Source organism: Drosophila gunungcola, unplaced genomic scaffold, assembly GCF_025200985.1.
Source record: "Drosophila gunungcola strain Sukarami unplaced genomic scaffold, Dgunungcola_SK_2 000045F, whole genome shotgun sequence".
Classification (NCBI taxonomy): Eukaryota; Metazoa; Arthropoda; class Insecta; order Diptera; family Drosophilidae; genus Drosophila; species Drosophila gunungcola.
In genome coordinates this window covers 33749-59522 of record NW_026453213.1, presented here as the reverse complement: position 1 = coordinate 59522, position 25774 = coordinate 33749, and the positions used below count along the sequence as shown (strand labels likewise).

Below are 25774 nucleotides of genomic sequence, written 5' to 3'. Positions count from 1 at the left end.
AACTTCATTTATGAGATTGCTTTTGTTATTCTGTCAGAAATTTCCATTTAATTGACTAATAGAGTATGGCAGAACTGGTGTTGTTCATATTAATACGCTTTCTTTTGCCTTTGACATTAATCTTTGGTAAGAATTAAATAATTAAATTTATAAGCAATTCGTAATAATTATTTATGTCCTTCTTTTAACCATTAGTTTCATTGGTGCGCCCTGTTGGTATATCTTGTATATATCTCATAATGTTTTTTTTATCACCGTGGCTTCTACGAACCAAGAATTTAAGACAGCGAAGCTTTTTAAACGTATTTATTATAATTCTTTGTGTCTTAAGTACAATTTGCCTTATCGGCCACCTTTTAATTAATCTGATTGGCTTATTTTTTATTGACTTAAGCTCTAAAAAATCTTTAGCTTTTATCTTACGCCAAATTGGTTTTCTGTACTTTAAAGGACTGAGGTAATACTTTAAAGCAGAGGTGCTCAAAACTTCCTTAGTGCAGTGCATATACTAACACACAATTAAAAAAACGAAAATTTGTTATTGTTTAGCAATTTTTGCCCAGCCAGCTTATCTATTGTGCCGGCCCTTAAATATCCCTTAGCATTGTGCATTTGTGCTTAGAAGTGAGCACCCCTGATTTAAAGCATATTTTGTTTAAAAACTAACTGTTTATTTTAGTTTTGGTTCCATTGCGCACTGGACTCTTCCAGATTTCTTTATTTTTCTAGAAACAATTGTCTATTTAATTTTTTCCAAAATCTTCCATAAACGGCATAAGAAACTTATTCGAAATGACGATGACGGAATTATAAAAGTAAATAAAGAAATACCAGATACTGTAAAAATAGCGGAGATGAATCGACTGTTGATAATAATTTATATACGAACAGTTCTAAAGACATGTAAGTATTATAATATTATTATAAAGCAATAAGTACGAATTTTTATTAAATATATTCCTCCAGCTCCTATATTTTCTCTCATCGTGCTTTACTTTGCTGCTTCTTTAAGGCCATCCTTACCAGGAAGCCTATATTTTTTAATGTTTATCATAGCTGGCACATACTGGGCACTTTATCGCCAACTAAACCGGTGAATATACTGCATTTAAATGTATCAGTTCTGAATATAATAAGTATTTAATAACAGGCGAATGTACTATCCTCTGATATTTATGGTTGTTGCACTTTTGATACATATTACATGTATATTTGCTTATCAATTGCCAGTTTTGCAAAGATCAATTAACATTAACACAATTTGGAGCAGGTGAGTACATAAGACAAATAATATTAAAGCAGTCGTATATCCGAGATACTATGTGGATAAGGAAAAGGTGTCCCAATTAGAACTACCGAATTTTCAGAACTTAAGCCGTAAAATATATTATTTAAAGATCGCGTATATCTCTTATTTATTTTACTTTTAAATAGAGTTATGGGAATGGAAATCTTACTTAGTCTTTTTAAAGAAAATAAAAATGGAAAAATACTGGAGTTAAACAAACAACTAAATTTGGATTCGTATCTAAACCCTATTGCTGTTATGTTAGCATATTTTGCATCAACGCTAAGCCTTATAAACCGCTCAAAATACGAGCTAACGTTCAATACGATTCGTATGAATTTAGAGCCTAAGCCCCATGGTATATTTTTAAACACCCAACCTGTGAAAGGGAAAACCGATGACTTATCGGTTGATGCGGAGCCCTCAATGCTGGAACAGTTTTTTATATGATTTATGATATTACTACATTCATTTATAAGAACAGCTATATATTACTTAATATTATTATGATGGTAAATATTTTTATAGTGAACCATATTTGTAGTTTTTCTAGTCCCGCTAGTGAATTCCCAATTTTTTTTAATAAAAAGAAGACAACAATTACGGGTATATACTCCCACAACAATTTAAAAACTATAAAAACAAAATAAAACAAGAATGTACGCTATGGTTGAGTTCCCCGACTATCAGATACCTGTTACTCAGCTAACAATCATTCAACTTTAAAATGAGCACAATTGTTTTTGTAAATGAAAATTCTTTGGGAGATAGGTAAGCTTGCTACGAACAAATTGCTATACACTAACAATTTTTCATTTCTTCCTTGGTGTCCAATTCGTTACTGATAAGACTGAGGCAAGGCAACAACAATTTCATTTGGTCTTTTTTTTGGATTGGCAATTAGTTTTGTTTTTTCCTTGACTCTTTACTGACTCCAAGACTTGTGTGCCAATATTTTCTACCCTTGCAGAGGGTATTATAATTTCAATCAGAAGTTACAACGCAGTGAAGGAGACATTTCCGACCCTATAAAGTATATATATTCTTGATCAGCATCACTAGGAGAGACGATCTAGCCATGTCCGTCTGTCCGTTCGTTTGTAGTCTGTCCGTCTATCCGTCCGTTTCTACGCAAACAAGTCTCTCAGTGTTTAAGCTATCTGCATGAAAATTACCCAGAAATTGTCTTTCTATTGCAGGTAGTATATAAGTCGGAACGAGCCGGATCGGACAACTATAGCATATAGCTACCATAGGAACAATCGGAAAAATAAATACAAAAAAATTATAACTTTGCTGTTTTTTAATTTTGTTTTAGTTCTTCGACATATTGTAATGGTTAAATATTTCAGAATTACGGTTTAAATTTCATCAAAATCGGACGACTTTAGCATATAGCTCCCATAGGAACAATCGGAAAAATAAATGAAAAAATTATAACTTTGCTGTTTTTTAATTTTTTTTTTTAGTTCTTCGACATATTGTAATAGTTAAATATTTCACAATTACGGTTTAAATTTCATCAAAATCGTACGACTATATCATATAGCTCCCATAAAAACAAATAAAATATTAAAAAATTTTTTTTTTTTAATGTAACTTTTTATTTTATTATTATTATTATTTTTTTATAAATTCTTTTTGATTGTTTAATTATTTGACAGTTTAGAACTACGCTTTAAATTTTATTAAAATCGGAAAACGGTATCATATAGCTGCTATAGGAACTCAAATAATTGAGCTGCAAATCATCATAGATTCAATGCTTTTAAACATACACGCAAGTAAATCATAATTTTAATGTCTTCAAGAATATTTAATTTTTGCAATAGCTGCAAGGGTATATGAACTTCGGCTTGCCGAAGTTTGCTTCCTTTCTGGTTTTGTTTGTTTTTATTTTTGTTATTTCTACTGCTACTCCGACATTTGAGTGGAGCGAACAGCTTATTTGGGTTTGTTTACTTTTAAATTTTGGCCGATCCAAAAGAAATTAATTAAAATTAATGAACATGAGTGAGTTTACTAAATCCTGTAATGCGAGGCATTTCCCAACTTGGACGACAAGGAACAGAAGCTGATTGCGTTATGACGGGTTTGCAATGGAGACCACCACAGTTTCTAAAAAGGGCAAGGATCCCCGTATATGTGGGAGTTATTTTATGCCAGAGATCCAGCAGTAATGCATTATGGTACTGAGTGCGCTCTAGGTTTCAGTCATTTTTATACAAAATGGATTTTATATTCAAAAGACATGAAAAATTGCGCCAACCTTGCATATAGAAAACATCTGTTCCAGTGGTGGCACGAACAAAATATCGTTAAACATCGGTATTTTCCGGTATTTATTCTAAAAACGTTCGGGGCGAATGGTTTTTAATCGCATTTATTTTAAATGCGGCACTTATAGCCTGATTCCATTGCCGCATTAGTGGACTTTTTAAATGTGCCTGATTCCATTGGCGCATTAGCATTTAGCTAATGCTACTCCGACATGTGAGTGGCACAAGCAGCTGATCTGGGTTTGTTTACTTTTGCATTTTGGCAAATCCAAAAGAAATTAATCAAAATTAATGAACATGAGTGAGTTTACTAAACTCTGTAATGCTCAGCAGGACATCTATAATGCGACCGAGGCATTTGCCAACTTGGACGATAAGGAAGAGAAGCTGATTACGTTGTTACGACGGGTTTGCAATGGAGACCACCACAGTTTCCAAAAAGGGCTAGGATCTCCGTATATGTGGGAGTTATTTCCTGCCAGAGATCCAGCAGTAATGCATTGTGGTACTGCTAGCAGAATGTGCAGCGTGCGCTCAAGCTTTCAGTCATTTTTATACAAAATAGATTTTATATTCAAAAGACATCAAAAATTGCGCCAACCTAGCATATAGAAAACAGCTGTTTTAGTGGTGGCACGAACAAAATATCGTTCAACATCGGTATTTTCCGGTATTTTTTCTAAAAATGTTCGGGGCGAATGGTTTTTAATCGCATTTATTTTAAATGCGGCATTTAGCCTTATGGGATTTCCTGTGTAAATAAATGCGCATTCGGCTAAATGCGTTTTAATGCGCCAATGGAATCAGGCTATTAGTCTTATGGGATTCCCTGTGTAAATAAATGCGCATTAGGCTAAATGCGTTTTAATGCGCCAATGGAATCAGGCTATTAAGAAATATAAGTCGTGCCACAAAAACTATACTACACCACGTAATTTCATTCTTACATCAAAAGTGCCTAATTTTTAATAAATAAACAAAATAAGGATTTATAACATTTTGTTTGATCATTTATCTTAACACTTTATTAAAAACAAACTAAAATATTTTTTATAGTTTACTCACAAATTAGAAAAAACTTAATTATTAATAAGAGTATTATTATTTTGATATACTTGAGTTAAAGTGTTGACTTATGTGAACTGTATTCCCATTTGTAACGGGACTTTTTTTTATGCTTTGTACTATCATTTGTTGCATGGCTGCAGTTTTCTGAGTGACAAAGTTTATTGCTCAGTTAAATAAATGCTTTGAGTTTACTCTAAAAGGACGAATATCAATTTGAAGTTTACACCTTTAAGAAAGGAAATCTTTTGCCGAAATTGCAAAAATTATGTTCGTTCAGGTGTGTTTGGCGTTTTTAAAATGAGTACCAACAAAAAAGACGTCCGACACAATTTAATGATAGGGAAAATGCACCTTTAAACATGTTAGTAAACTTTTTTCAAACTTTAAATTTAAAGTTCTTTTAAAATTAGTGCATTTGATGCACATCTCTTAACAAGGATGCTTACTGGAGACAACAAAAATATTAAAAAAAATAAATGTTAAGAAAATATAACTTTTTTTTTTTAATTCTTAAATTTAACAGCTCAGAACTATGCTTTTAATTTTATTAGGAGCGGAAAACGCTATCATATATGTGGGAGTGAGATTGCATTATTCCCCGAATCCCTCCCATAAAACCCCAGCATTCGTATGACATGACGCCCTAGACAACGAGAGAAGCAGCTAAAACTAAGAAGACGAGTAGATGGTCAAAAGACACATTCCAAAGGAAGAAGAGCCGATGGAAAAGAAGACGACGATCACTAAAACGAGATGTGACGACGAGGAGACGAGCAGAGCAACATATCAAGAGGACGAGCGTTAGTTGCTGACGGGATCGAGTTGAGTAAAGAAGTGCTCAAGCGAACGACGTGTGACGACGTGACGACGGTTAAATCAAACACAAAGATTCAGATTTCTTACTATGATTATTAATATTAATAATCAAACATTTAAATAATAACCTATTTAATAAATAAAAACACCACATTTGGGAGCTCGCCGGGACGTATCCGAGGAAAGCTGAAGGTGAAAGTGAAAAGTGCAATTTGTGCACTTCACAAATTCATATTCCAAGGAGAAGGGAACAGAAACAATCGCAAACGTTTACGTGAATTTGCTGGCTTTCAGTATGACGAAAATGACGCAATTTATATAAAAACAATTGAAAGACAAAGATTTGATATCAATATGCGCAGTTTTGGGAATTAACTTCTCTTTTTCAACGAAGTGGACGATTTCAATCATGATGAACAGGAGTAGAAATACCTTCTACAGGCGAAAGGAAGAGAAAGTCGAATTCGCAACGTATCAAGGAATTTGATATGCCGCGATTTGCTCTAAGTTTTCGAGACATAGAAGATTCAATTAAACATTTTGATGGGAGTGATGAAATTCCAGTTGAGGTATGGATAAGCGACTTTGAAGATCAAACCATACTTATGGGTTGGAGAGCGCTACAATAGCTTATCTTCGCCAAAAAGTCACTTAAAGGTGTCGCTAAGATGTTTATATTGAGCGAAAAGGGATTAAATTCGTGGAATGTATTAAAGGACTCTTTGCTAAATGAGTTCAAGTCGAGAGTAAGCAGCAAACAAATACATATGCAACTAGGAGAGAGCAAACGACGTGTAAACGAAAATGTGCAAGAATACTTTTATCGCATGAAAGATATTGCATCCCGAGGAAATGTTAAGGAAGAAGCTCTTATTCAATATGTGATCGACGGTATCGACGAACTTTCTTTAAATAGATCAATTCTGTACGGTGCTAAAAACATGACCGAATTCAAGTGCAAATTGAAGGACTACCAAACAATAAGTGCAAAATCGAAATAAAAGAAGTTATTTGCTACAACTGTGGTGAAAAGGGACATATTTCTGGTGGCTGCAGCAACAAAGAAAAAGGAAGAAAGTGTTTCAAGTGCAACAAATTTGGACACATTTCCAAGAATTGTCCACAAAGCGAAAAGACAGTCGCAGAAAGCAAGCCCAACGCGCGAGTTTTAAGTGAGCACAGTGACAAGACGAGCAAACCAGTTTCAATTCAAAATCAAAATTGCGTGGGCTGTTTGATACGGGCAACAAGTTCAACATTTTGCGCGAAGACTTAAACAAGCAGTTAGCTTTGCCAAGGTTGTAATAGTGCAGTGTATAAGTTCAAGCCGATTGGACAGTGTAAGCAAGCAGTATCGATTGACAGCAATGTTAATGACTTGAACTTCTTCATAGTTCCGTGTGATTGTATGGACACTCGTTTGATTATAGGGAAAGAACTGTGCTTGCAAGCAGAAGTTTCGTTCTGTCCAAGTGGTTTGCGTGTGCGAAAGTTGAACAATCTTGACGAAGATGAATTGGAATCCAATTTAATGCACATCGAAGCAGTGCTTGACAACGAAGAACTCGATATTTATCAATCAGCCAGTGAGTATGCAAAGAAAGAGGTTCCTGAACTAATAACGAAGTACATTCCTAAACCAACGGAGTCAATAAACATTGAAACGAAAATCATTTTAAACGACGAAACCCCAATCTTTTCGCGTCCGCGTAGATTTGCATTCGCTGAAACGAAAGTAATTGACGATCAGATCGAGCAGTGGCTCTCAAACGGCGTAATCGAAGAGTCCGACTCTGAAATTACAAGCCCGGTAGTGCTTGCTAAGAAAAACGACGGTTCCCAACGACTTTGCGTGGATTATACGCTTATTAACAAGGTAGCAATGAATCGCTTTAGCGCACCGAGAAACGAGCTAGTTGCTAGGTCTTGAACAAGCTCTAAATGCCATCCTTTCTTGGAATAAGTTTGACCACTCAGGCCAGGGGCCAACGCATTGGTGGAAGATTCTCATCCTCGACGAGGACCAGATCATCCGACTGAAGAGATCTGGTTGCGAGGCGCCTTTTGGAGCGTTGTAGCATCAGGGTCAGATACTCCTTACGCCAACGAGCCCAAGAGATTTTCTGAAGATGAGTCACACGTTGCCAGCCGTCCAAACGATTATAGTTTTAAGCAGTTTAATCAGGATCTAACAGAGCCTCAGCAGGTCCACCAAGATGAAAGTAAGAAAGTCCGCAGTTCCTCAAATCAGAGCAGCTTTGATGCTTGTTCGATTTTACTGCTGCCTCCCACACACCTCCCAAATGGGGCAATCGAGGAGGAATGAAGTGCCAGTAAATATTTTCAGCCAGACGAAATTGGCTAACTGAAGCAAAATGAGTGTCACTCAAAACAAATCAAATTAGCTCCCCCAATTCAGCCTACAAAGTTAGTGGCGTTATCACTCCAAATTTGATTGGGCTAGCCTCGCCTAACAATGAATTGCTTTAACGCACCGAGAAACGATCTGGTTGTTAGGTCTTGAATAAGCTCTACATGCACAGCCTTGGTTTAAAAGCAAATAAAAACTGAAATGTAGCACTTAACTGAAGGCCTGCTGCGAACAGTGGACCTGTAGTGAAAGGGACCGCATTTGTCGACTCCACTAGCTTCAAATGCTCGGGAGTCTACCCATACATGTTCATTCAATTTTGGCTTAGCCTGGAAGCATTTAATGCATTTACTGAAAACTCTTGCGACGCTCTCCAACCGTCCAATGGGTAAATATTGCAAGCGCAAATTGGAAAGCAATGCACGGGGTCTGGCGTGCAGCTTATGAAAGCTTCGAATGATAGCCATTGTGATAGGATAATTCTTAGGCAAAATTATTGGGTGTTGTGCGTCGTATTAAAGTGTAGAATTTTGAAGTCCGCCGCCAACCCGCAAAGCGCCATGATCATCCAGAAACGTTAATAGCGACTCGATTAGGCTGGCCTTTTTAAAACTCCTTTTGCCTGTAGCTCCTTTATATCATCCCACATGTGGGCACGCTGAACAAGTCGAATAAGAATTTCATGTTTAACATCCGTAACGCAAAGCCCATAATGACGACGACGGCAAATAAATTTTGAGACGTATTCAAAAACACGTTGCATGACAGGAAATAAATTTACATACTTGCAGTTGTGTAATCAAAATTAGCTGAATTGACCAGCAGTACGTTCCTTCGAAGCTCATTGGATGGAGGAAATAAGGGGAAGGCCAATTATCTTAACTTTGACTAGCAAATGTTGGACCATGGAAACTGATCAGGAGTTGCTCCCCTACAAAGAATGTCAGCAAGATTGTGATCTGTGGTAAAATACCGCCGTTCCATGTTGCCTGTTCAATAGATGTCACACGGTTGGCGACAAATACATTAAACAACAAAACTACCTTACATCGAAACATCCAATCTGCTCAACTGAACTCATTAGTTAAGACAACAATAACGCTCCAGACAATTCCAGCTTTGGTACGGTAATCGTTTTCAATGGGGCTACTCTTTACTTCGAGCACAACAAGTGACTAATTTCCTCAACTGACTTGGAGACAATGTACACGCAACCTCCATAGGCCTTAATGCTGGCATCACAAAATCCATGAACTTCTGTTGTACTTTTTGGATCTAATACTAGTCTAGGAAATGTAAACCGCCGAACATGCCCGAATGTCAATCCAAGTTGATTGCAAGATTTAAGAAAGACTCTCATCCCAAGTCACCTCAGCCTTCCATGGATTCTGCAAAAAGATCTCGCAATTTAAACAAGTAATAAATAATAAAATACTTTAATATTTTTGAAAAGGTAAATGGAACAAATATAAAAATCCACATTTTTTTAATGATAATAATTTATTTTAATGATAATAATTTTAGATTTTAATTGTACCAATATCTTGAATTATAACGAATTGTTTAAAGACAATTAAAATAACACTGCGAATCATTAAAAATAAATCAACCAAAGATCACTAACATTTAAAACAAGTGTCCTAAAAGCCCGCTCCCCTTAAAAGCAATCGTCGGTAGGGTATGCAGGCACCAACCGCTCGCAAAAAATCGACAAGAACTGATTTAGTTTGAAGTTTTCTCAACCACTGAAGAGCAGTCGGTGTTTCAAGTGACACGACTGCGATATGCTCTGTTCCCATCTCAGTGGACTGATTTCTATAAATTCGAATACATACATATATGTAAAACATTTTACTGCTACCACTTATTTGAATTTGTAAATAAAAATAAAATGTATGCTGAAATATTTTAAAAATATATTACAACAAATAATATTCATATTTATATCATAACCCAATAGTAAATACGCCCATATTCTTAGGGTACCAAGTTTGAAAAGTGGCAAAAGACAAAATATTCTTGATGCGCCGAAATGAAATAAACGCACACATGCTCCCGTGTATGAGAATGCATGATCACGCATACATACAAAGACGAATTCAAGCGCAGGGCAGCCTTCATCAAAAAGCGCCTCTCTGCGACTGAACGACTGAACTCGTGCAATGAGTGCGCGAGCATAAAAATGAGAATAAGAATGAGAGAGCAAAAAAGCCGAACGCAGACGAAGTGCATGGACCTGCTGCTGTGAACACGGGGGACCTCCCGCGATCCGTTTTTTTGTGTCCAAATGCGTCGTATGAAATGACCAGTCTATATGTTGTATGGTTAGTGCCTGAATCAAGCAATGCTCTATTGAATGAATAAACCGGAACGTCTTTTTACGAGTACAACAGCAGTGGCCAATAGCGTAATATCAGAAGCTGGGCCTTAAACAACTAGAGAGGTAGTTGGCTAAGAACTGGAGGCATTAACCTCAGAAATAATGGCAGAATCAGTTTCAATTTCTAGCTGCGAAAAAATTTGTATAAAAATGCAATTATGTGTGGTGCCTATTTCCACAAACGCGGCAATTTCCGACAGTGGTGCCCACATTTTAAGCATAGAGACAGCTTCTTGATCTCAGCATGCCGCAAGGAGGCATGGGATGCTCGGACGCATTGAAAAATTTACATGCTAGATTGGTACTCTGGTAGGCAACAAACGATCTCCTGCTATTAATAGATTCTCCGATTCTCCAAAAATTCATAGAATTCCTTCGCCGAGAGTATTTTGTCCATGGAGGTGGCCTCTTCTCAACCAGTTTGCGAGGAAAAATCCCATTTTTGCAACAGTATGTAAATGATTAAGGAATCAGCAATCTCCTGAGCTGATCTCAACGAATCCAAAGCCTTGCGGGTTTGAGTTGATTTTATCCGAAAACTCCCGAAGTTTTTGTCGCTAAAGAATCCACCCTTCCAAAACCAAATATCTCCTTGATGTGAGACTGGAAAGCAAGACAATTATTAGAATACCGTTTATTAGGCAGATCTAAAGCCACTGGTTAGTTGGCTGACGATATATCTAACGACTTTATGGCATCCAGCGGTGGGCTAAGTAAACAGGAACGTAAGTGCTGCAGCTTTTCAATGTTGGTTAACTCGGGGCCTTTATCAATGATTGTGTAGAACATCGACATGAAATCTGCGTACTCAGTATATCCTCCAGAAAAAGATGGCAACTTTAGTTCGGGAAAACGAAACCGATTACACACCATAAAGGATTATAAATCATCCAAATCGATAACACTGATTAATCCAATTTTGTCACTGATTGATCCAATTTTGTCAGGAGTTAGTTCTCTGCCGAAGACCATAAGTCGATCAAAAGAAACGTCAGTTTTTCAATCTTTTCAGGAACCGATGGCAGCAGAGGCAAATCAGGATTCGACCTTTTTTTTGTATTTTGTTAAATTAAATCTTCGTCAAAGAGGAATTTAAAGTTGTCTGAACGAAAACTTCTTCAGCAGGCGCCAACAAACGCATTGAAGTTTGTTCGTATGTATGTATGTGTTTGTAGTTGAACTGTTTCAAAACAGCGTTAAAGGCGACGTGCGAAATAACGGAGTCTCCGTTTGATGAAAAACTTTGATCCAATTATTTGCAAATCACTAGCTGTTATCAACTTTATTGCATAACACTTTAAGCATGGGCTCCAAAATTATTTTCAAATAAAACTTTTCAACGCACTCAAGAACCACTATCACGTTGGGGTCACCAATGTTGACACCACAAGCTTTTTGTCAGCTTTATTTATTTAAATAATAACTCGTTAATTTAATAGTTACAATATATATTTAGTTTGGGCTTACAAATTGCGGGGGAAAGACAACGACAAAAACACATTGTGTTCACATCCAGCGAGCAAAAAATCGGAAAGCCACAATCGGTATATATATGCGAAAAAGGGAGAAACGACAAGAGCAAGGTAGCGATGGAGAAATGTTAATGCCGGCAGCTGGAGTTTACAGTGATCTCATTAAAATAGATAACGATCGAATGTAACAACACTGTCTCTGTTGTTAATTTTGCTGCCGTTGCTGTAGTTGTTGCTATTTCTTTTGGTGCAATTGCAGACGTTTTACCGCTGCATATTGTTGGTGCGCCAGTGGTCGAGTCAGATGGGGGTTTTACACTGAGAACTCCTCTCCGAAAAAGAAAATGTAAGAGTAGGTAGAGAGGGGGAGCAAGACCGTGCTCTCTGGCTAACGACCTTCAGTAGGGCCGAGTAGACATTTTATGCACATAGCTATCGCGAGTTGAAATATACGAAAAGTACCCGTCTCTTCGGATCGCGCAGATTCGACGTCTTTATTTGGTTTATCGCTCATTGAGCTTTTTTTTGGCGTCGCGCTTTTATAAAATAATTATGCATTTGTTTTAATCATATCATTGATTTTTTTTGAGTTGAATACTTTTCTTTCTGTTTAATCGTCTTTTCAAAATTAAAGTTTTTTTGTTTTGTTTGTATATTTTTATACCCTTGCCGAGGGTATTGTAATTTCAGTCAGAAGTTTGCATCGCAGTGAAAGAGACATTTCCGACCCTATAAAGTATATATATTTTTGATCAGTATCTCTAGGAGAGTCGATCTAGCCACGTCCGTCTGTCCGTCCGTTTCTATGCAAACTAGTCTCTCAGTTTTGAAGCTATCTGCATGAAACTTTCAGAAAAGTTGTCTTTGTATTGCAGGTAGTAAGTAAGTCGGAACGAGCCGGATCGGACGACTATAGCATATAGCTCCCATTGGAACAATCGAAAAAAATAAAGGAAAAAAAAAATATAGCTTTGCTATTTCTTAACTTTTTTTTTGGATCTTCTGTATATAGTAATGGTTAAATAATTCAGAACTACGGTTTAAATTTTATCAAAATCGGACGACAATATCATAAAGATGCCATTGGAACAATCGGAAAAATAAATACAAAAAATTATAACTTTGCTGTTTCTTATTTCATTAAAATCGGACGACTATATCATATAGCTCCCATAGAAACAATAATATATAAAAACATTTTGTTTAAAAATGAAACTTTTCTTTTTTGTATTTTTTTTTTTAATTCTTTTGGATTTTGTAATAATTTGATAGTTTAGAATAATTAAATTAATTTTATTAAAATCGGAAAACGATATTATATAGTTGCCATAGGAATTATCGATTTATTAAGCTGCAAATCATCATAGCTTCAAAGTTTCTGAACATATACGCAAGTTAATCATAATTTTAATGTTTCAAGAAACATTGAGAGAAACTTGCGAGAGTTGAGCGGCTTAACACTACGCTATGCTGGTAATCATGTCTATATTAAAGACTGTTTCATGACCAGTAATACAAGGCAATGCGTAGAAAATCAAACTATATGCCACAAATATCCATGGATTTTTAACATTATCTTAAGAATAATTCTTTCAGTTAAATCTTATTCAAAAAACAAAAAGGGAAGCAAACTTCGACAAGCCGAAGTTCATATACCCTTGCAGCTATTGCAAAAATTAAATATTCTTGAAGTTACCTGCGTGTATGTTTAAAAGCATTGAAGCCATGATGATTTTCAGCTCAATTATTTGAGTTCCTATGACAGCTATATGATATTGTTTTCTTATTTCAATAAAATTAAAAGCGTAATTCTGAACTGTCAAATAATTAAATAATCAAAAAGAATTTCTAAAAAAAATTACAAAATAAAAAGGTTAGATTTTTTAAAATTTTTATACCCTTGCAGAGGGTATTATAATTTCAGTCAGAAGTTTGCAACGCAGTGAAGGAGACATCTCCGACCCTATAATATATATTCTTGATCAGCATCACTAGGAGAGTCGATCTAGCCATGTCCGTCCGTCTGTCCGTCTGTCAGTCTGTCCGTCTGTCCGTCTGTCCGTCCGTTTATATGCAAACTAGTCTCTCAGTTTTAAAGCTATCTGCATGAAACTTTCCCAAAAGTTGTCCTTCTATTGCAGGTAGTATATAAGTCGGATCAAGCCGGATCGGACGACTATAGCATATAGCTCCCATAGGAACAATCGGAAAAATAAATAAAAAAAAATTATAACTTTGGTGTTTTTTAATTTTTTTCTTAGTTCTTCGAGATATAGTAATGGTTACATATTTCAGTATTACGGTTTAAATTTCATCTAAATCGGTCGACTATAGCTTATAGCTGCCATAGAAACAATCATAAAAATAAATAAAAAAAATTATACTTTTGCTGTTTTTTTTATTTTTTTTTAGTTCTTTGAGATATAGTAATGGTTAAATATTTCAGTATTACGGTTTAAATTTCATCTAAATCGGACGATACATACATGGTTACATATTTCAGTATTACGGTTTAAATTTCATCTAAATCGGACGACTATAGCTTATAGCTGCCATAGAAACAATCATAAAAATAAATAAAAAAAATTATATTTTTGTTGTTTTTTAATTTTTTTTTAGTTCTTCGAGATATAGTAATGGTTAAATATTTCAGAATTACGGTTTAAATTTCAACAAAATCGGACGACTATAGCATATAGCTCCCATAGGAACAATCGAGTAGCTGCCATAGGAACTATCAAAATTAAGCTGCAAATCATAATAGCTTCAATGTTTTTCAACATACACGCAAAATTTTAACGTTTTCAAGAGTATTTAGTTTTTGAAATAACTGCAAGGGTATATGAACTTCGGCTTGCCGAAGTTTGCTTCCTTTCTTGTTTTTTAAATATTTTTGTTTTTTTTTGTTGTTGATTAAATTTAAACCGTAATTCTGAAATATTTAACTATTACTATATGTCGAAGAACAAAAAAAAAAATTTAAAAACAGCAAAGTTATAATTTTTTTTCATTTATTTTTCCGATCCGGCTCGTTCCGAATTATATACTAACTAGCTTACTTACTAAACATTCCTGGCTTGGAATTATCTCCACATTTCTGAATTGGATCTCATCGTATTTGTTAAATCGAATCTATTATGTGGAAGTCACTGAGTTCGCTTCTTACTCCTATAAAGCAACTTCCGGACTTCCTCAATGTAAAATGAAAAAAACGCACACATGCTCCCGTGTATGAGAATGCATGATCACGCATACATACAAAGACCAATTCAAACACAAGGCAACCTTCTTCAAAAAGAGCCTCTCTGCGACTGAGCGACTGAACTCGTGCAATGAGTGCGCGAGCATAAAAATGAGAATACGAATGAGAGAGCAAAAAACCCGAATGCACACGAAGTGCCGGGGCCTGCTGCTGAGAGCACCGGGGGTCTATATGTTGTATGGTTACTGGTAATACTAATGTTTTAACTAGTAAGAATATTTTTTTATACTGAGCATTATTTTTTTTTTATATTTAATTCAATTTGTCGTCATTATGTTCCTATTAAAGTTTCTCTACATCTGTTCTACCGTGGGACACAATACTGCTTTGCAAAATAATTTTATTAAGGTTGCTTGCGTCTTGGTTGGATTATTTTATTATATTTATTAGTAAGAGTCTCACATAAAGCTATGTCAACGTGTGTATAGCAATTGTGGGTGAAAAAAGATGAAGGCTGTCCGTTGTGTTTTGGATGTGTTGAGCTAATACCCTTACTCTCTTGTTAAATGAGAGTGATCCCCAAAGTGAATTCCGTCCATTAAAGTCCCCTGTGATAAGGGTGGGTGTTGCAGTGGGTGTTCTTGATGTTTCTAAGTCTGTGACGGGCAATTTTGAATTATATTAATGATTGGATTTCGATCGCAGTTGCGTCGAAATCACGGCCTACTGAGATAGGTTTTGCTCAACTGACTTGTGAATCAGTAAAGTGGCACCCGCCGAGGCAGATGTGGAAGTTGTGTTGATAATTTTGTAATTTACTGGGGTAGGGAATCTTTGGGATATTTTTTTATCTGCTTATGAAGTCTTAGAAGTATTATTCATTATAATTATTGATATAGCCATTTATATTTCATTGTAATATAGCGTGGGTCATTTCCTAATCCTAAATATTCTAATTGTATTTAGTTTTTTTGTGTTGGTAAGTTTTTAAGATCTGGTTAAGATTGAGAGATGGTGTTTGGTAGTGGACTTATCGTTGGTTATTTGCAGTTCGCTTGAGCTCGTTGATAATTCATCGTCTTCGTCTTTGTTATCGTAAGCTATGATCTTCCGGTGGTTTGAGGATAGAATTAATTAACACTTGATGTAGAAGGCTGAGGTTGCTGTTGCTGGACCTTTTGCCGATTAGCATTCGCTACAGATGAGTACATGAATCTGTCGTGTTAGTGTGTTTTCTGTTCTGAGGGGTCTCGCATACTCTTCTTGGATGCCTGTTGGTTGTTTTGCTGTTACAGGTGTACGTAATTATGGGTTCCGAATAGATAAGAAATCTATTTTTAGGTTGTGGTCACCGCTATTGGTGTAAGCAACTCTGTTTGGTAAGCTTAGCGAAGAAACACGACCGATCGTATTAATTTTTTTGTTGTTTTAGTTTCGATATTTTGACAAATTTGTGTGAAAAAACTTATATAAAGTTGTGTGGTAGATAATTCCATAATTTAGCAGCGCACAAAAAAAGATGTTAGTGGACCACTATAGAACATTACTTGGAGGCACAAGTCTATTTTTTATATTTGAGTCGACAAAGTGCAAAAGGCTTAACTGGTAATTTGGCCCTGTTGTTTTTATAGTTTTGTTAAGCATTAACAAAATGTTAGCCTTAAACCAACTAATAGGTTTTTACGCACTGAGTAGCATTTTCCAAATATCATAATACCATCAAAAACAGCTGGAATAATAATTAATTTAACTTGTGGAAGCTTTGTGTATATGGAAAAGAGGTATTGAACATATCTGAGTTGCCTTGCGATTTTCCTGCCGCAATAATTATTTGATCATTCTATGATAAGGTACTGGTTATTGTTAAAGCTTATAAAAATTACAATGCATTTTGACGTTCTGGGCACAGTTACTCTCGGCCTACTGGGTGACCAGCCTAAATTCCTGTTAAATCCATGATTAAATATCCAGATCGTCGGCATACATTTGGTCCATACACTTTGATAGGACATCAGAAAGACCATTTACATAAATTGTGAAGAGTAATGGACCCGAGACATAGCCTTGCCAAGCTCCAAGAGGACTTTAACAACTGACTGACGTCGGCTAGTGAGGAAAGACTGGATGTTTCTCTGCAATCGTAGGTTTTCGCAACACAAAGTGATCTATCGGATTAAAGAACTCACTATATTGCTTAAAGCTCTGTAAAGTTATTTGTGCATCTTTCTGTGTATATCCTCCGTGATTTTAAGAATTGCAGATGTACAACTACGACATTTTTTTACCCATGCTATTTTGACTAAAAAATAGTATTATTTGTAACTACTGTAGCGTGTAACGTTCGACTAAAGTGCAAAGTACTTTTAATGTTTTCAAGGATCTGTATTGGCTGGGCACGCTAAATATTCCGGCTCTAGCTCGTCGGCTTGGGGGGTGGAGGTCTTGCTCGTACAGATCTTGACACGGTCTACGTATTACTATTAATAAAATCAGAATTGAGCGTGCATGCGAGAATATCAAAAGTTAGTTACTTAACCGGAAAGAAAAGATGCATAATTAAAAAAAAAAGTTTTGAGAAATTATTGAAAGGGAACAGTGTAAAAGAAAGAAAGAGAAATTTGTTGTTTGCGACGCCTTAGTAATTTGGCTCGCATATTGCCCACCCTACCTATGACCACCTGCCGCTAGAGCATAACTCTGGTGATCCCTTGTATACTCTAAGACCGCAGAGACATTAGCTGAGTTCAGTTAGTTAGTTCATTAAGCTTCCAATTTAATAATTATTTCAATCGCAAGTAACATATTTAATCTTTCTTAGATAATTTACGACAGGGTGAAACAATTTCGGCGAGAAAAGATAAAATATAATAAGTATTAAACCTCATGGGTAAATACTGGGCTTCACAGGTGTATATAATTATTAATGTAGAATACATATGTATGGTGACAGTATAAACTAGTGCATAAATATAGTAAATATAAGAAATGGGTATATTAGACAATATAAATTTTCAAAATAAATAGTTTATGTTCAAAGGAATTTCAATAATTTGTTCTTTTATTATTATAAATATTCATTCTCATTTCATCATTCATCAGTGGTTCGCTAGTTAATTAATTTTAATTTTATTAAATTATTATTTTTTTTTCAGAGGAAATATTCTCAGTGTAAATTTAAAGAATTCATTTTTTTGGTTTAATTAATTTTTTTTTTTTGCAAGGTTAAATTTATAAGTAATGATTTTCTTACATTTTCGGCATTGATATATATATATATTTTTTTTGTTTATTTGAATTTAATAGGCACAAATATGTTCATTTTTTCTTTAGTAATTTGAAATAATGGTAAAACAGCTGGTTCCTCGGCGGACGATCGATCTTCCGACGCAGGCAGGCTGGAAAAGAAATCAAGGCATTCCTGCTTTGACATGGGTTATATTTATATATAAATATAATATAATATAATGTATATTATATGTGTATATTGTATATTATATTATATGTGCACTTATAAACGTTTCATAATTATTATTTTTTTTTTTTTGTTCTTTTTCCAATCAAAACGAATTTAAGAAAACTTTTGGCAGGGAGATAGAAACCGTAAGCTAACCGCGCACTAGATGAATCATAACTTAGTTTAGATCTTATAATTATTTAATTAATTTACATTTTTTTTTCATAACATAATTATTCAATTTTCAATCACTTAATCTTTAAATACATTTTTCTTGATTTACGTTAACACATGTTTAGGAATTTCTTCCAGTGTAGGCCGTTCGCTGATATGCACGTGAAAATTTTCTTGCAAGCTTGATTTTTTTTTTTTTTTGCTTATAAATAATGTTAAAATCGAGCCCAAGCGTAGATTTTAAATTTTTTTAGATTCGGGTTAGGGCCGATCTAATTGAACATTTTTTTTTTCCTAGCTTATATGATTATTTGGCCGAGGTAATTCCTCGTTGAATTAAACGAGAGAGTTCACTGTTTCAACTGCTGATCGCTGAGAAATTTGGGGTGCTCCCTAAGGCACTGTGGTTCGCTGCCAAATGCGGGTGCTCCACAGGGCGACTGCAGATCGCCGGTCAATGGGGTGCTCTTCCGGGCGGATCCGAATCGCTGGGCAGCGTGGGTGCTCCACAGGGCAGATCCAAATTCCCGGCCGATGTGGGTGCTCCCCTGGACAACGGCGAAAGTTTACCGGGCACCTTGCACATGCACTCGGGCTGGCTTGCCGCGGCGGATGTATCGGCCTTTAAAAAAAAACCGAAAATACAGCACTTGAAAAATACTTAGCGAAAAAACCCCCACAACTCACTTCTTTGCTTGAATTATTCGCGGGAAAAATCACTTTGCGAGAACTTTGAAATACTACGTGTATATTTTTTTTCACCACTTTGCCGAATGGGAACGAATAAAATTTAACACGTCTAATTGCCACGCCGGTTTAATTAAGAAGGAAGTTCAAAAATCATGCGGCGTCGGTTTCGGCCTTTTCCAGAAATTTCTGCCAGCTGAGCAATCCGCCATTTCGGTTTATGACAAGCTTCTCAGCAACAGCTGATTGTAGAACTATCTGGCATCACCCGCAAAAATACTAACTAGTATTTTTTTTGCTAAACACTATTTTCCGACACTAAATTTGGCTATGCATCTGGCTAGTCTCCAAAGGTCACTAAATACTAAAATAATTGCCAGTTTTCAAGCCAAAACAAACAAACGTTCTTCAGGCGCCGCTACACTACACTGGTTCAAAAATAAATCTATGCGCTTATGATTCTGCAAGGATTTTATTTTCAGATAATTTCTCCGAAACCGAAAGATTTTCATCACGTGCCCGTTTTGAGGAAACAGTGGCCAACGTATAGAATATATTGAATGCGCCCTTTTTAATATAAATACAAAAAATAACTAAAGTACCTTAGTTAAATATTTATTTTAAACTGCGGGCACACGTGAAATTTTCTGGTTCAAAATTTAAGTAGAAAGTTTGATGTTAAAACTTACCTACAGCTCTGGGCCAAGTAAGATTCGTTGTTATTAGGCTCTACAAAATAGCCTTAAAGTCAAATATTTGATACAATATCTTCAAAACTGGCATGCGATCGAAAGTTTTTGATTTCTGATTAGTAATCTGCAGCTAAAATAATTTCAGAATCACAAGCGCTTAGTCTTGAGCCAAACAAGTTTAGATTTAGTCTACCTGTGTAATCGGGGCCCTCGACTCTAGCGTTTCTTCTTGTTTTTCCTTAAAATTATTTTTTTTTCGTTAATTTGTAATCGCAGATTTGGTCAATTGTTTATCATAGTTGGCTTACTTTTGTTTTACTAATTTGGGCAAATATTTTATGGATGATACCAAATCAACGTCGTTCAATGATGCGATCCAGTTTTTTTGTGGTTCTCTATGCCCAGTTCCTACTGATAGCCCAATACATTTATGGCATGAATATTTATGAAAATGAGTTGCCAACGAAAGTAACGGTAAGTGGAAAATAAGCAAGAGTTTTCTATTTTCGTTATATGAAAATTTGAATTATGTATCAGTAAAAGGCGATTTTATAATGTGAACTACAAAATTAATTAGTAGCTAAGTATTTATATTTCTTTTTGTTGAACTTTAAGCATATGTAAGCGTTACACATTCACGAAGTCAAAACAAAATTTTGGGAAAACAAAAAATTCTGAGTGCTTTAAAATTTTATGGGAGCATACAGTGTGGGATTTATGGGATAAGGTGGTTTATAATGTTTTGTACAAATAAGTTAGCATGGAACTCAAAGGTGTTGCAAGAACGGATGCAATTCTGCAAGCCAGCGGTCTGTAAGTATGAAGTACAAAACCCGAGTCGCTGAGTGGTTGGGGAATGCACCGGGCACGAGGCGCTAGTCCCACGCTAGTCCCAGCTGGCCAAGGCGGAAAAGCAATGCAGCGGGCTATGCAGCTGATGCGAAGTACAAAGCTAGCACTGTGCCCATAGCGCTGCCGACGTCGGGCCTTCTGCCCGGCTTTCTTGGAGAACATTTAAGTTAGCATTAATTAGTTCTTAACAGCCTCGAAAAAAAATGCAAAGTAAGTGATTCCAATAAATAAAGATTATAAATTCTTGTAGAAGGGCTTGTTCGCGCGCTCTTAAAAAAAAAACCCAAAAAGTAGGCAGTGTAGATTAGGTCTTAGATTCAGAATGCTAGCCTATAGACGGGAAGCTGAAGTGCAGCCCATCAAGATCAGGTGACGCCCTCTAACGTGGGAACCCGAGCTCTGCCGTACTGGCAACGCAACAATTATAATCAGCTGAGTATAAATCAGTGGACTGTGCTCAATATCAATTTTGACAGGGCGATATTTCCGTTTTGGGGTAACCTGCTAAGCTCACGGCTTTAGCTTTTTCATTCCTATTTCCACCGCCAACGATACCAGTAGTCTGTTCTTACTTGGTTAAGAAATAAACTGTGAGTAACCATTATCCAAAAGAAAAAAAAGCAACGAAAGCTTATTAGTGCTTCTATTTAATTTTTTTTTTTTAATTAATTCGTATAATGCAACCATATTCCTTCTGAGACCGCACCTTCAACACTGCCTAGTGGCCATACCAAGTAGCGCTGCCTAACAGATATTGTAGAGTAAAATTGAAGAGTAAATTAAAGGCAAAGATATCAATGTTTCTGCTGAGAGACGGTGAAAACTTACAGTGAACTTAAAAAAAAAAGAATTTAGCGAAATATATAATGTGTGAATGTGCTCAGTAAATGTCTAGTCCCGCAGTTTAAACGCGCAAATACTGTCAATAAAATTCATACCTAAAATGTAAACAAAAAATAAACAAAAGTAAAAGTAAACAATGTTGCCGAATCAAAACTATATGCTTCAAATAAATCCGAGGAACATATATCGTCGCCGCTGCCAAAGATCTTTCGCCGACGGAGTTAAGTTACCTTTATCATACCTTGTTTCATTATTTCCGTTATTTAGTTTTTTCGTCACTGGACAAACCGAATAAAATGCACTGTGTTTTGTTTTGAATATACATATTTGAGCGTTTACGCTGTATTGCTGACCCTTGCTTGCAAGTTCTAAAGCTATGTTTTAATAAACAAGGGCCGATACAAAAGTTCCCTCAAGATTTACACGCGCAGTCACTTATAAATTTTAAAACCTGAAATCTTTACCATGATCATATACTACATACTTACATTATTTTTATGTATTTAAATATATAGTAATCATCATTTGTATATATTAATCCCGTTCTCTTTCAGCAACATTAAACTCTTTGCCATTTTCGACAAGAAAAAAAATGAAATTGATTAGTTAGACAGTTTTTGTACATATGTAAATAAAACTGAAATTTTGTGAAGCGCTAATTTTCAAATTATTTTTTTTTTGTAACACTCAAGAATAAAGAAAAAAAGAAATAAATGAAATCGAAATGATAGAGAACTTTTACTAGGAATAAAACCAATCTATATTTTAAAATTCTTTATAGTATTGTTCAACAAATATGAAATTATTTATGAATACCGTTTATTTTTCTAATGTTGAAATAATATAAAAATAAACAAGGTTAATAGAGAATAAGAGTAACGAAACAAAAAAAAATATCTCAGCCCATATGAAAGGGTAAGGGTATTTATGATTTGTAATAAAAGAAATGCATTTTAACTAAGTTCCTCATTATCCGGGGATCATATCATTTAAAAAGGTGATTAGTAGTCATTCCAAGGGATCTTGAAGAGGAATTGCTGACCAATTGGGATTATGGTAGTAAAAGGAGTGCTGTTTTGGCAAATGTATCTCTCACGCCTTGTTTTGTTTTCGTATTATTTTTTCTAATTTTTCTACCAGCTCTTCCTTAATAGATCGTTATATGCTACAGAAATAATTATGGCGCCCAACCGCGTGAAGCCTGACCTTGGCTTTTTTATTTATTTATTTATTACTTTTCTTTACCTTTTCTAACACAAAAAAACAAAAAACTATTGGCACCTTGACTTTGATTTAACATGTATCTGGATTAGCAAATTATTAATATAGAAACGTTCCGAATACTTTTAATTTCGATGCGTCATTAAAGAGAAAACTGCTAAATCAAGTAGGAACCGGCGATTGGATGTGGATATTTTAGAAGATTTCTATCACCTGCCACGCAGCAAACTAAAAACTCTGATAGTCTCTTTGAGAACAAAAGGATTAGATACACTTTCAAAAAAAGGATTCTACTGTTACTTACAATATTCTCGAAAGGTTAGGGTTTCCAAAACGCTGCTTTAAGATATTAACTGATCTCTTGCCAGGACTATAAACTTGGATCTATATGGATAGTTAAACCTAATTTTGTGTTGTTTACTCTTGATACACAATGCTTAAGCAATTATGATTACTAGACACGAAGATTGTTCTGATTCCCGGAAATTATTTTTAATTTAAAAGAAAAAAAAAAGCGTTCAAATAAATCAGGGTACTGGACCATTGCAGTGGGTCGAACTTCTGTATGAGAAAGTGACTAGCACAACACACCTTCGTCACTTAGTTAGAACTCGTGAGGTATTTATGCTGAGCTTGACAAAGAATAAACCTATATCGCAAATACCACAACCTCCTGTACGACATATGGAGGCAGCAGAAATTAATTTGACTTGCTGGAACTGTCGAGCGAAAGACCATCGATACCAAGATTGTCTTTCCGAACAGCTGGTATTTTGTTACGGCTGTGGTCAGTCTAATACTTGTAAACCGTCCTGTACGAAATGTACTGGCTCAAAAAACTTAGTAGATCGTGCACCAGTGGCAAGTGCACGGAAGAAACAAACATCATGCAAGAAGTTGCCCCCAAGACACGCGTTATACGCTGCTAACATATGGTCCTTCGAGCATAAGATTTCTTTGCTCATGTAGACTGCCAAACCGATCGGTATACTTGACGGTATTCACGGTAGAAAAGTCCGCAAGGGGCACTACAGCAAGATTAGGGAAACAAAAATAAATAAATCGACGATTGCAACCTAAGACTGCTGCGAGGGACGAAAAGGCGGTGGACGTAAGAAAGATCAGGATCAAGCGACAGAGTGCGACCTTTTAAGGAGGCAGCTGCGGACGCTTGAATACAGAGTTGCAACGGCGTGGGAAATCCACTCAACGATGAGCAAGTGCAGGACCGCGCCTAAAATTGTAGCGACAGCGGATGCTTGTGACTGCAGCGCAGCTACAACGGAGTGGGAGATCCACAAATATACGGAAATCAAGTGTCGGACCGCGGCATACACATCGGCAAGCGACAGCGGAGGCTTGAGAGTTAGCTACAACGTCGTGGGAGGTCCACGAACCAAGTAACAGACCGTGGGTTACACATCGGCAAGCGACAGCGGAGGCTTGAAAATAAATTTATAACGGCGCGGGAGGTCCACGAAATAATACGAATCAAGCGTCTGACCACGGCTAATAGGATAGCGTCAGTGGAGGCTTGGTGCAAAGAAAAAATCACCACATCGGCGAGGCGACAGCGGACACGTAAGAAGCGTAATATACGGCAGAGTCACCATTAGATGGGAGAGTATTATCAGAAATTTAATCGAGTATTGGAAAAGGCGCAGGATTTCTGGGAAGCAGCGGAAGGACCACAACCATTGACGATCGAGGAGTACAAGGCCGACAAAAGAAGTCCGACTAACTCAGGAGAAGAAGAAAAAATCCAAAAGATCTGGAAAGAAGAAGCAGAAAAGGCGGAAAATAAAAGAAAAAAAACTTATCAACCTCTCAACAGGGGAATATAAGAAACAATTGTTCAAAGAATTAGAATTGTTAAGAAATAAATCAACTAATAAATAAATAGTAAAATGGTACACAAAAAAGAAACACTTAATGCTCTGTCGGCTAGTCAATCAGCCATATATAGCCAGATGAAAAAATGGGAAGTAGATGTCATGCAAAAAAAAAAGGTCCGATTTGAAATTCCTATCTGAAGTACAGATTCAATGGGAACTACTCAAAAGTCAGCATCAGGAGCTGTTGGCAAACGCATCAGCGTTCACAGGAGACTACTTCTCAAAAGATGGGTATGGAAAAACAGAAGCCCTAAAAAACAACATTTTGGCGGAATTTAATAAGAAACAATGAACTACTCGATGTAATCATGCAAGACAAGTGCTTCATGGAATTTTGGAAACTGGAACCTTGGAAACCCGAAACTACAACTAATATATATGAAATACATTGAGGAAGATTTTCAGCGGCTTACTGATTCTTTTAGAATTAAAAATAAATGGACAAATTACCCCAACGATTTTAGAGGGGTATGAGAAGATAAAAATGGAAAAAAGAAATAAAGACATTTGGATGCAACAGAATAAATTCAAAGAATTCGAGTTTCTGTTAGGGAGATGGAGATTCCCGCATTTTTTGGAGACATTTCCGCATGGTCAGGATTTTTTGACATGTTTAAGGAAATGGTTGACAGCGATGAAATGATGAAGCCTAAGATAATACTAATGCGACTGAAGGAAGTTGTAAAGGGTGAAGCATCATATTTGATAAAGCATCTGCTGATATGTGATGAAAATTATGAAATAGCTTTGAATGTTTTGAAAAATAGATACGAGAACAGACGTCAGTTGTTTATGAAAAATTTTCATCAAATTCTTGATATGCCTATGATGAACAGCGAATCAGAAAGAATCATGCCATCAAGGGCATGGGTATCGCATTAGATGACACCGATGTTTTCATCGCTGGAATATTACTGAGGAAATTTGATCGACAAGGACAACAACAATACGAACATTCTTCGAAAACAACAAAAGAGGTTCAGAAGTTTAAGATGTGTTGGAATTTTTGGAGAAACATCTGCAAGCCATAAAAAGCAGTAAGGCAGCCCAGACACATGACTCGAGAAACTTCGAGAGTAT

At 35.9% G+C, this 25774-nt stretch overlaps 1 protein-coding gene across 2 annotated transcripts; it reads left to right on the top strand.

Moving 5' to 3' along the window:
- The first annotated feature begins 34 nt into the window (after nt 1-34).
- Nucleotides 35-20289, top strand: LOC128264014 (piezo-type mechanosensitive ion channel component-like). Of its 2 annotated transcripts, none has more exons than XM_052999300.1 (7): nt 35-126; nt 196-457; nt 680-903; nt 967-1093; nt 1151-1270; nt 1435-1800; nt 20160-20289. In XM_052999300.1, the coding sequence occupies exons 1-6, from the start codon at nt 66-68 to the stop codon at nt 1736-1738; spliced, it is 1098 nt and encodes a 365-aa protein (XP_052855260.1). In that variant the 5' UTR covers nt 35-65; the 3' UTR covers nt 1739-1800; nt 20160-20289. The 2 variants fall into 2 exon arrangements, with proteins under 2 accessions (XP_052855260.1, XP_052855261.1); XM_052999301.1 differs by having other exon boundaries at nt 20183-20251.
- Nucleotides 20290-25774: the final 5485 nt, after the last annotated feature.

Bases quoted from the DNA above. Each gene is read 5' to 3' on its own strand.
- LOC128264014 (XM_052999300.1), top strand. From the start codon at position 66: ATGGCAGAACTGGTGTTGTTCATATTAATACGCTTTCTTTTGCCTTTG. The intron at 127-195 runs GTAAGAATTAAA...TTTAACCATTAG, and splicing joins GCCTTTGACATTAATCTTTG to TTTCATTGGTGCGCCCTGTT. The intron at 1,094-1,150 runs GTGAATATACTG...ATTTAATAACAG, and splicing joins CTTTATCGCCAACTAAACCG to GCGAATGTACTATCCTCTGA.